Source organism: Xyrauchen texanus, chromosome 3 (assembly GCF_025860055.1).
Source record: "Xyrauchen texanus isolate HMW12.3.18 chromosome 3, RBS_HiC_50CHRs, whole genome shotgun sequence".
NCBI lineage: Eukaryota > Metazoa > Chordata > Actinopteri > Cypriniformes > Catostomidae > Xyrauchen > Xyrauchen texanus.
Genome location: NC_068278.1, coordinates 55577754 through 55590329, shown reverse-complemented (window position 1 = coordinate 55590329; position 12576 = coordinate 55577754). Strand labels below are relative to the sequence as shown.

At 38.1% G+C, this 12576-nt stretch overlaps 1 protein-coding gene across 1 annotated transcript in view; it reads right to left on the bottom strand.

Moving 5' to 3' along the window:
* Positions 1-12576, bottom strand: part of adamts12 (ADAM metallopeptidase with thrombospondin type 1 motif, 12) — a 64686-nt gene that overhangs the window by 39633 nt on the left and 12477 nt on the right. Inside the window, exons 3-7 of the mRNA XM_052111438.1 lie at positions 6937-7105; positions 4703-4956; positions 4441-4524; positions 4002-4126; positions 829-978 (exon numbers count right to left, since the gene is read on the bottom strand). Coding sequence (XP_051967398.1) covers positions 829-978; positions 4002-4126; positions 4441-4524; positions 4703-4956; positions 6937-7105 — 782 coding nt within the window. The remainder of the gene's footprint in view (positions 1-828; positions 979-4001; positions 4127-4440; positions 4525-4702; positions 4957-6936; positions 7106-12576) is intronic.

Here is a 12576-nt window from a genome sequence, read left to right as displayed (position 1 = left end):
TTATTTGTTTTATACTATAGTAATATATTTCTATAGCACTGAAAGGATGCGTTTGACAGTTTAATGTTCCTCATTACAAATCTGGTGAAGCGTTGTCATCTCCTGCATTTCTGTCTCATGTTTTTATAGTTAGATAATTTGTAGCAGTTACATATGTTTGGAATAGACATCATTCACTGTTGTGCCATCTTTAATTTTTAAACAGAATGACAACAAGACTGTGAGGGATAGACTTACAGTACAGTCTCTTCAATGTTTAAAACTGTTCTTTGCAGTGTTTTGGATTGTTCTGCAGATGAAACATTGAAAAAATATATTTCCAAGAAATTTCAGTGGATAAAGACCCCCCAGAAAACAGGAGTTGTGGAAAATTAGATGTGATCTACGAGCTTTATACAGTATAAAATGCACGCAAACCGCACCGAGACCGCTGAAAACACCGTATCATGTGCTCCGCACGTGTATACAGATATCTGTTCACTCAGAAGCACACACACAGAACATGTATTAATTGAAATAAACTCCAGCCTTTTACAGTTTAATAATCTCATCTGACAATATGGCTGTTTTGTTGATATTTTGATTAATTGGGCAGCCCTGAAGGATCATGAAATTAGTCTAATGATATGCGCTTAGGAACCATAGTGGCTGAATAAAAAGCACATTAAAATAATCGCTAACAATCTGCATAACATCTCCTTTTGTGTCATTTAGATTAAGAACAACATGAGGGTGAGTAAATGACAGAATTGTGATTTTTGGGTGAACTAGCCCTTTAAAATCAGCATGAATGTATAAGTGGAAAAACAAACAAAGGCACACACACACCTGTGTCCAAGCTCATGAGCTATGGTGAAAGCGACAGGTAGTCCCGAGTCCTCATTGATATTGCAGGAACGATGTGGCTGGCACATGCCAGACAGGTGAGACAAGCCTAGCGTCTCGCACGGTTGATTCATGCCTGCACAGATATCCTTCCTGACAGCAGAGTTCACATCAGGTCAGACACAACAGCTGGTGTCAATCACTTTATAGGCTACTAAACTTGTGCTGCAGGGCTAAAATTGAAGAGTTGTGGCTTGGGGTTGAATTCTTTGTCATTTTACCAAACTGGCTCAGAGTTTTTAATTGTAAAGGCTGTGTTCAGCATGCATGTGCTCTGGAGAATCTCAAAGCCTTGGGCACAGCTGAACATGCTGAGATCATTCCAACTGTTGAGCATAAAGAGCATTTAGGGCTGTTAAAAGCTCAGAGACTATAGATAACACACAGCTCCATTATATTAATCAATAAGCTGACATTTATGACTTTAATATGGCTTTACAATGTAGTTGAACATGTGCAGTTGTTACCTGATACAAACCTTAAAATGACTTTGTGGCATGGTCAAGCGCCTTTCTGGGAGAGAAAGCGGTAAGGGCGCTTACACCTGAGCTAGATTGTGTCTAACACCTGTGTCTAATTTCAGTAAGCCTGGGGAGAGCGGCATAAAAAGGCAGCAGCCACAGAGCCTCCCCCATTTTCTGTAACGCGGGTGGGGCAAAGAGGCACGGGGGTCCGGGGTCGCAGCTGTGGCTGGAGTGGCCCCCTGGCTGAGAAGACTCCGGATCGCATGCCAGTCCTCTGCTTGAGCCCGCATGACCTCGAAGAACCGACGATCTTGGTCCTGCCGGAGCTCAAGCAGGGACTGTTGGTGGCTCTGATGTACTGCAGCCAGGGACTGGAGGACCTCCGCCAGCTGGGAGGACTCTACGGGGCGACTTCCTTCCATCAAGTGGATACTATGATCCCGGGTTTCGGCACCAGTGTAAAGCTCGTCTTTAAGGAGGGAAGGAGGACACTGGGAACAGGGCTTCCAAAACAGAAGTAAGGCTTTAATTGACACACACAGCAGTGCTCACAGCTTCACAAATAACAAAAACTCTCAGTCACAGTAAACACAAAGTTCTCTAACTTCAGGGAACACGCCAACACTGGACTGACATGTCACACTCTCTCTCGAAGCTCTGTGGCTGCTGCCTTTTTATGCCGCTCTCCCCAGGCTTACTGAAATTAGACACAGGTGTTAGACACAATCTAGCTCAGGTGTAAGCGCCCTTACCGCTTTCTCTCCCAGACGGGCGCTTGACCACGCCCCCGCTGCCACAGACTTTAATTGGTGAAACCTAATATATTCAGGTTTGTTTATATTCAGATTTGTTTTCATAATATTTAATAATTTCTAATGGTAATTTATTTAGTCATTTTTATTTGTATTTTTTCTCCCCAAATTGGAATGCCCAATTCCCAATGTGCTCTAAGTTCTCGTCGTGGTGTAGTAACTCGCCTCAATCCGGCTAGCGGAGGACGAATTTCAGTTGCCTCCATGTCTAAGACCGTCAATCCGCACATCTTATCACGTGGCTTGTTGAGCACATTACCGCGGAGACGTAGCGCATGTGGAGGCCCACGCTATTCTCTGTGGCATCCACGCACAACTCGCCTTGTGGTCGCTATAATGTGTGGTTCTCACTGTCAGTGGGGCACCACTGACAGTGAGAACCACACATTATAGTGACCACAAGGTTACCCCATGTGGCTTTACCCTTCCTAGCAACCGGGCCAATTTGGTTGCTTAGGAGACCTGGCTGGAGTCACTCAGCACGCCCTGGATTCGAACTCGCGACTCCAGGGGTGGTAGTCAGTGTCAATACTCGCTGAGCTACCCAGGCCCCCAAATAAGGAAATTTAGATTTGACCATGTTTCAGTAACTGAAAACGAAACAAAAAATTATAATATAGACATCACGGATGCATATATCAATATATACATATAAATGAAAATTGGTAGTTTACAAGACATGTGCATGAAGTAAATATTGATATGAATGTATAAGGGAAAGTTTATATATTTTAGGTGCTGTTACTGACATTTCTGGCAGTCATGTGATGTGACTATTTTTTTAAAGAATAAATATTGAATGTATTCTCTCAATTAAATTTATTGTTAATTAATTATTTATAAAACTGCTTGTGCAATAATTAAACATAAAATTACAAAAAATGTGTTTAAAAAGTTTTAGATAATGTAGTGTAATAGAACACTACTGTGAAATATATTATAGAAATATAAATGCCTATATACAGTATATGAAAGCATGTATATGTATATAAATATAAATAAATATATGACAGCGGTTGATTTCATATTTTTTCTTATATATATATATATATATGAAGGTCACATTAAAACTGATTTGGAAACTTTTTACCAAATGCTGTTTATGTATAGACTTTACCCTGAACCAGACTTTCAATATCAAACTATGAAGATTAATGATAAAAATACAAAATAATTCATGTATAAAATTATGATACTCTATACAAAGAGTGAAATAAAAATAAACCAATTCAATATTTATTGTGTGAAAATTATTTCTATAAATAAAAATACAAATGACAACTGTCCCACAGTCGTGGCGTCATTTCCATTGCACCAAAAATTTTGCTCCTATTAACAACGTTTTTTAAAAGTTAGTGTACTTGTTTACCAAGTCAACAAAAGTGTCAGTGTAGAGCATGCTGGAGATTAAATATGAGACAAGCAGAATATTTCTATTGGGCGCATTAGCTGTAATTATGCCAAAAAGTGTGGAAGTGTTATTTGCATTTATAATCCATAAAATGTTTGTTATGAAATACTAGCCTAAGCAAGACAAAGTCTGCCATTTTATTTTAAAAATTACAAAAAATTCCATCAGCATCTTTTCCACCACAGAATTCTATTAAATCAATACAGAATTTGAGATGTGCTGGAAATGACACTGTGGTATTTTCTTGACTTTCAGAAAATTACAAAAATGACATACATCTCATTTGATGCATGTACTTCCACTGTTGGACATTGTTAGTAGACAAAGTAATTAAACTAGTGAGAACATGAAAAATGACTTTGCACGTCCACAGCGCTAAAAGTGCCCGAAGTTTAAGAAACCCCCATTTGTGTATATGTGTGTTTTTACCGGGTGATAAGTACAGCAACATCATGGTGTGCTGGATGAGTGTCACTTTGAGGATTGAGGTTTTTTTGCCAGGTACAGAAGCTGGTGAGAGTTGTATCAGCATGATGAACGATTTTCAGCCCTTTCTGAAAACACACAAAAGTCCAAACCTCAAAGTAGTGAAAGATGTGATGGTTCTTAAACGTCCACAGTCTTCACAGTTCACAGCTGTTTGGTTCTGACTGAGTGTTCTGAGATGAAGATCTGTTTGGAAGGGTCTGACTTTATATTTATGGTGTCTGATGACCCTGCTGAAAAGACCAGCATATGTTGTGTTTGGATGCTGTTGTTCCTGCAAAGCTTCATAGTCCTACATCTAGACCAGCATAAACCAACATGTAAATTCATGCTGGTCTATGCTTGTCTTTAGGACACAAAGCAAAGATTGATTTTGACATACCTCCTCTCCATGTAGCAGAATGAGTCGAACCAACACGATATGGATAGCATTACCGATGCTGGCATCATGAAAAATTCCAGCCACCTTTAAAAAAGTGATACAAATATAATGGAACTAAACACACACTCAGAGATGCAATTGAGCGGTATAGGTATAGGCATGAGGAATGAGTCAAACTTGATGGAATTCTTAGCATTGAACAGGTCGTGTCAGATTGGGCTGAAGCATAAATTAAGCGAATCTCAACTGAATAAATTCTAACCATGTTCATGATGGTGAAGATGTAGGACTCAACGTTCCCACTCCCGTGGTAGTCCATCAGTTTGGAGTCACCCACCACCATGGTCTCCACCCAGCGCTCTTTACTGATGGAGCGCGGGGAGATCCGCCGTGGCCGTTCCCATTCCTGACCCCATTCCTGATCTGAATCATGATTATGAATCCCACCCTGTGGGTGCTGCTCCTGCTCCCAGCGCTCTCTCTCCAGCTCCACCTGTTGGGAATACTGCAGACCATCTGCATCGGAACACACCCACACAAAAACCCGCACACACACACACACACACACACACACACACACACACACATTTTCCATGTTTTATGGGGACTTAGACATAGACATAATGATTTTTATACTGTACAAACTGACAAAATGTCCAAACAAGGTCAAACATTTCGAGTTTTACTATCCTTATGGGGACATTTGGGCCCCAAAAAGTGATAAATACACGCTCACACACACACACACACACACACACACACACACACACACAGTTGTGTTTCCATGTTTTATGGGGACTTTCCATAGATATAATGGTTTTTATACTGTACAAACTTTATATTCTATCCCCTAAACCTAACCCTACCCCTAAACCTAACCCTCACAGAAAACTTTCTGCATTTTTACATTTTCAAAAAACATCATTTAGTATGATTTATAAGCTGTTTTCCTCATGGGGACCGACAAAATGTCCCCACAAGGTAAAAAATTTCGGGTTTTACTATCCTTATGGGGACATTTGGTCCCCACAAAGTGATAAATACACGCTCACACACACTCTCTCACACACACACACACACACACACACCTTGTTCATGAGAATAATTACAGCTCTACAGGACACTTCACATGGTTGCCTAAATAAACCTTGCACTGTTTGACAAAATTAAACCTCTGAAGATTTTAGCAAAGTCTTAAAGTATGTTCTTAAAGGGGTCATGACATGAACAATCACATTTTTGTTTTTATATTTTGACATATTGATCTGTTTCATGTGACGTCACTGTATGACCGTGCCGCCATGTTTGTGACCAAAATTCCATATTTCTTCTTTGTGCTGCGCTGTGAGATGCGGCAAAAGCTGGTGAAAATTTTGTTTCCTTTATAAATCTTGAAAAGGTGATACTGCTTTTTATTTATCAGAGCCAAAATGTAATTTTTCTTTCAATAAAGTTTTATCTTTTGTGTGAAACAGCTTAATTTCACCGAAGACAAGCAGCGATGAACGTGGAGAGTCTTTTCTCATTTATTCAGACGTCAATTATCTATACACGTGTCTGTTATATTTCTAACATAATCGATTCGGACACAATAAACTGGAAATGCACATAGGACGATCCTTTTCATAACACCCAGACTGTATAAAAGATATCACACATTGTAGTAAATAAAAAGCACTATAATGTGAATACATAGTATATATTTAATGTGTATATACTAATGTTAGTCAATAAACAACACATCATAAGATCATGAAGACCTCAGACCTGTATACACCTTTCCTGGGATTTACATGGATCGTTTACATGGAGATCGTTTTACAGGTGTTTTTCCATTCACCACCATTGTTTCCTTCCGCTGATGGTCACAAATATGGCGGCTGTGGGAAAAAGTGACGTCACTGAAACAGGTCAATAAGAGGTCATTGTACTATAAAAACATACTGTAGGTTTCAGATGCAAAAAGAGCATTTGTTGAAACCAATCTGCCAAAACGACTCGTTCTCTACTTCATCCACATTGTGATGTCACACTGTGGTAGGTATTTGGATCTGACTGCCTCCACAACAACACATCAATGCCTACTTTACATTTAATCACTTTCGTAGCCCCGCGCAGTAACGGTAAGCAAGAAGAGAGCAGGTCAGTCAACAGTAGAAGTGGGCGTGTACTGTCAACTCTTAAAGGAGAAGCAGCACTAAAACCAACCATTTCTGACAGAGGGTCAGAATGAGGGTGGAAAATGATCATGTTTTACAAATATATGACAGTTTTTTTGTGCCAAAAACTAATAATTGTATGGAATACTTTCCATGTTATCTTTAGCCCTTTCTGGAGCTTTAAATAAAAATAACTGTGGGCTTTCATTGTATTGTATGGAGTGGTGGTAATGTTGTTACAAACAGGTTTGTAACAACATGAGGGAGAACAATTTCTTTAATACCATATAAAGATCATACATTTAACAAAATATAGTTTTTTATTTGTTTATCTGACCTTTGATCCCACAGGGTCTGTGTGCATCTGTGTTGCGTCGTCGTCTGGGGCTTCTCCATGTTGAGCTCCGGTAGATCACATGTGGGTGTTGTGGATGAGTGACGTTTGGGATGTGGCCACGTACAGGCTCAATTAATGTCGGCCCCTCAGGTAAATATAGCAGCCCCGTCTATAAGGCATTATCAATGAAACAATATTAACTGTATATCAGGATAATCATGTGGAAGTTTATTATTTTTTATAATGACTAAATTACTGTTTTTGATGTATAAAAAAATGTACTTGCATCATAAGTGGGCTTATAAACGTTCTACAAAAGCCATTTTCATTTCTCTCTGATATTGTAGTATTAAAGTAATGGTCAGGGGCCTTATGGGTTCACATACAATCAAAGTAAACCTATGGGATTTTTTCACCTGTTCCATCGTCTTCCAGCTAAAAATAAAAAAGTCTAATCGTTTAGAAAAGCAGTACTAAAGTATAAATTATGTCTGTATCACAAATGGTGTGGGACAAGTTACATACAAAAGTTTAATACTTAGGGTTATGGGTTCATTCAAAACATTCAAAGGGGTTTGCACTCTAATATTACTTCAGGTGTCAGCTCTCATTATTTAGATCCTTTGGAATTCCACTGAATGCAAGAAAGGTATTTTCAGTGTCACACTCCTGTTTAATAAGTTCCCCTGCAAGTTCTTGCCAGTCTTGGCATTTTCTCCACACAGCAGGGGATTTAAGAAGATTATCTACCCAGTGCCCAATGAGTCACACACTGAAACACAAATAAACACTTATGCACTATCACACACACCCACTATATTAGAGGATAAATGGATAAAGGTATTATAAATGCATTCTAAAGAGCTGCAACATCAAACCTATTATTGTGTCCTTCTGCACTGTTTTTAATTGTTTTTCTATGCAAACATAGGCAAGATGGTCATGTTTGACTGTTGTGCTGAGTCTAGCAGGTTTTCGAAAATTGAAACTTTTAAAAAATGCATCTCGAGACACAAACATCTGTTCCATCCAGTACCTGTTTAGAAACAAATAGTAGTAGAGTTTGCTAAGGCGATGCACAATGCACTCTGAATAGGAGACCAGGGCAAATATAATTTTTGTGTCTCCATTTGCTCCAATAGAAAAAATAAAATCCACTAGTACATTTTTACAACTTACTAATGGTTGATCGATAGTGGAATTTGCTGATACCAATAACTAATATATATATCCATCCATCCATCCATCGTCAACCGCTTATCCTGTGTACAGGGTCGCAGGGGGCTGGAGCCTATCCCAGCTAACATTGGGCAAAAGGCGGGGGACACCCTGGACAGGTCGCCAGTCCATCGCAGGGCCACACATAGACAGACATACACTCACACTCACCTCCACATCCACACCTAGGGCAATTTTTTGGAGACACCAATTAACCTAGCCTGCATGTCTTTTGGATGGTGGGAGGAAGCCGGAGTACCCGGAGAGAACCCACGCAGACACGGGGAGAACATGCAAATTCCACACAGAAAGGCCGGGGCAACCAGGGTTCGAACCCACGACCTTCTTGCTGTGAGGCAACAGTGCTAACCGCTGCACCACCGTGCCGCCCTAATATATATATTTTTCTATGTCGGGCAAAGACAAAGAGTCCTTAATGAATAAAAATCCCCGATGTAGTTTTTTTCCCCATCCAAAATCCCAATAATAACCAGAAAACAATTAAGATTTGGTGCATAACATGGGACTTTTATGTACACTGTAACAAATGTCTGTAATTTTAATGGTAAAAGACTGTAAAAATGCTACAGAAATAAAACATTAATTGATTAACAAATATTAACTGTAAAATATACAGTAAAAAAAATAATACAGTAGTTTTTACAATAAAATGTTGTAAAAATAAAAAATTTAAAAAGTATGATTTTCCTGTATAATTAATGGTGAAACTTTACATTATGTTTAACAAGAGAGTACATGTACTTTTAATGGTAAATTTGTGTTACAATTGCATTAAAAAACAATAATAGGGCATTCCCACAATTTAGTGTTTGTGTGAGTGACACTGAGCACTGTCTCTACATGTTTATCCAGGAAGAGCCACTATTGGTGAACTTCATCTCCACATGTGTGCTTCTGTAATTTTTACAGTAATTAACAATACCTTATAAAGTAAACAACACATTTTTATAGTTTCAGAAGGTTAATATAAAGTTTATGATGGTTTTATTGTACTGTAAATTTAATTACAGTGCCATTGTGGTCATGTAAATTACAGCAGATTTAAACTGTAAAATTTACAGGTGGTTCGGTAAAGTTGTTTATATTGTTACCGTTTTATTTTTGTAAAAACAACAGGATTTTTTTACAGTGTATAAATAAGCCTGGAACACACCGGGAACTCTTATTTTGAAATTAAGAAAAAAACTATTGGCAATTTTCGACATAGATTTTTGCCGATAACAGATAGTTCCTAAATGCAACTATCAATACTGATTAATTGGTAAAACCGATATATATATATATATATATATATACACACACCTCTACAATTTTTCTACCATAGGAGAACATTGAGCTGTGGATTACGTCAGTTAGAAGAAAGAAAAATGCCAATCTACTTTCATTCCCTTAACAGCTCTCCTTAAAAAAAAAAAAAATAAATATTCACAGCAGTGGTAACTAGTTTTTAAAACGAAAGACAGGGTAAAATAACACAAAGTATACTATTATGGTTTTACACTAAATTATATGTAAAAATTTAAAATATATAAAGTTTGCTTGATTTATGCCTCTTAAAACGGAAATGCATAATCACAGTCCCACTATGATGGCACATTTACGTAAGCAACACTCACATTTTCATTGGAAAATCTTAACATATAGTTACACACTTCATCTTTTAGGGTCAAATCAGGTTGCACATTCACTTTTCAAAGTATACTACAGTGTTTTCTATGTGTCTGCCTGTACATCTTGCACTCTGCATACTTGGACTCAAGAGATTTTATTTGGCATGTAAAACATCTCCCTTATGTCTCTTATCACAATGCTTTTTAGCGGTTTGAATGAAAGCCCAGTTGTGTTTTTTACTTCTTATGGAAATTGGAGCAAATCTCATGCTACATTGCATGCACTCGCTTACTGTGGAATGAATCAGTCCCACAGGCTAAAACCAGGTGTGTGTGTGTGTGTGTGTGTGTGTGTTCAGTACAAACTAAATAAACCATGACCAAAAAAAACATTCCAAATGTTTCGAAACTGTGCTACACGTAACACAAAACAGACACAGATTTGTGGAAGCACAGAGGAATACACCATGAAGACTCTAGGGGGTTGGAGACGGTTATAATATTGACTCAGCCGAGTCAATCATCCACAGAGTCTAAACAACACACATGACTGCAACACTCATTGTCTGTGTTATACAGGTTAAAGCATTCTAACATGAATCCCCTAAAAAATGTAAAATCTTTGATATGTTCATTGTTTCTCAAAAAACAGCAAGAACACTATTATTGAACACTATCTGATACCATAACTGCACCATGGTACCACTAGATATTTTTCTTCTCCATAAAAATAACATGAAATGCAATTTTATCTCTGTGTTTTGTGGGCCAGTACACTCTTTCTCTCTCCTCATCTGCTCCTCATAGCAGAAATGTAAGCACCGGTGTCAAGGGGCATTATGAAAACAAAAGATGAACTGATAAATACAGAAGCCATGTGTTTGTGTGCCGGACTGTTGCTCAGTCTCGAGAGATCCTGCTGGCTTTGGTAGGACTTCAAACAGAATATATAGGGCATCGGCATAGGGTTTGCATCTTATATAAAAGGACTTTAAACGGCAGTTCTTTAAAACCAGTCATACATCCTCCGGAGGTCAGGGAGTATGTATGGATCTAATGACTATTGCATCTGTAGTCAGAGTGGGTTAATGACTGGTAGTTTTGTTGATCTGTAATGAGTCAGTTCTCTGGTTTGCACAAACCTACAGAGCAAACAGAGTTCAAATAGTTTTATCCTTAATAGTGAGTTGCTTATTCACTGATGGAGAGCTTTTCAATATTATTTACATTAGGACCAAGTACAACACAGTAAACAAGATGTAAGCCACTACATTCCACTAATGGAATAGTCCGGGTTCAATACAAGTTAAGCTCAGTCCCAGTATTTGTGGCATAGCATTGATTACAAAAATAATTTATTTTTGAAAAAAGCAATAATTACAATGGAAATGAATGGGGCCAGTCCATAAACATTAAAATACACACCATTTCAAAAGTATGGCCACAAGACAAACATTCGTGTTAATATGATTTTAGTGTTATAAAATCCCATACCGACCTTTTCGGTGTAAAGTTATATCCAATTTTACAACTTTGTTGCCATTATGACGTAACGGCAGTAAACCCTGCAAACAATTTAGCACACTAAAATCATGTCGAACAGAGAATGTCTCAAACTAAAATCATGGACTTGTGGCTACTATTGAAACTATTTGCATTTTAATGTTAATGGACTGTCCCAATCACTTCCATTGTAAGTGCCTTACTGACCCATTTTACATGCATTTAAGAAAACGGTTTATTCCGGGGTTTTTGCAGAAAGTGGCGTTCTGAAACATCATGTAAACCAAATTTGCCGTGATGACAACCAATGTGCACAATTTCTTTTCCTCCACCTTTTTCTCCTCTTGTGGTGTCAGGTGCACTCACAGAGCTGTGCTTAATATGTAAACAATGTATTCGCGTGCATGCTAGATTCAAATGGGTAAAGGGGAAAGCTATCTAATTGTGTTAGCAGATTTAAAATGTAGTGCACTAGTAATATGGAAAACTTTTATGGTGCTTTTTATGGTTCCTTAAAATGGAATGCATAGATAATGAATTAATTACCAACTAAAGTGGAGTGGTGGTGGTGTAGTGGTCTAAACCACATAACTGGTAAACTGGTAATCAGAAGGTTCCTGGTTTGATCCCCACAGCCACCACCATTGTGTCCTTGAGCAAGGCACTTAACTCCAGGTTGCTCCGGGGGATCGTCCCTGTAATAAGTGCACTGTAAGTCGCTTTGGATAAAAGTGTCTGCCAAATGCATAAATGTAAAGCCTTCATCAGCCAAATAACAATGGACAATGCATCCGTGTTCACTTCTGCAGTAAACTCAGGATGGACTTCTAAGACTTTAGTCATTAATCTTACAGTTCATCCAAATATTTTTGTTTAAACAGTGGCCCCTAGCACTTACTTAGTTTACTCATTTTAAACCATGACTTCTACTACACATAAATAACTAATACTGGCATTATAGCCAGAGGTGAACTGGCCCCCACTGTGAGCCTGGTTCTTGCCACAGTCACCATTAGCCTGCTCACTGGGGATCTAAATACAAATAGTATTTACTTATTTAATTATTTATTTTGAAGCACGATTTATAATTATGTTTTTTATCAAACTGGGGAATTATGACTCTAAGACATTACAGATATTACAGCTTCTTTTTCTGTTAAAGCTGCTTTAAAATGATGTGTGTTGAGAAAAGCCCTATAAATGACATATAAAAATGACTTGACTTTTGAATCTGGACAGTCACAATCGTTAAATAGTTTTTTGTAGTTACAAAGGAGGGCGTGACCCT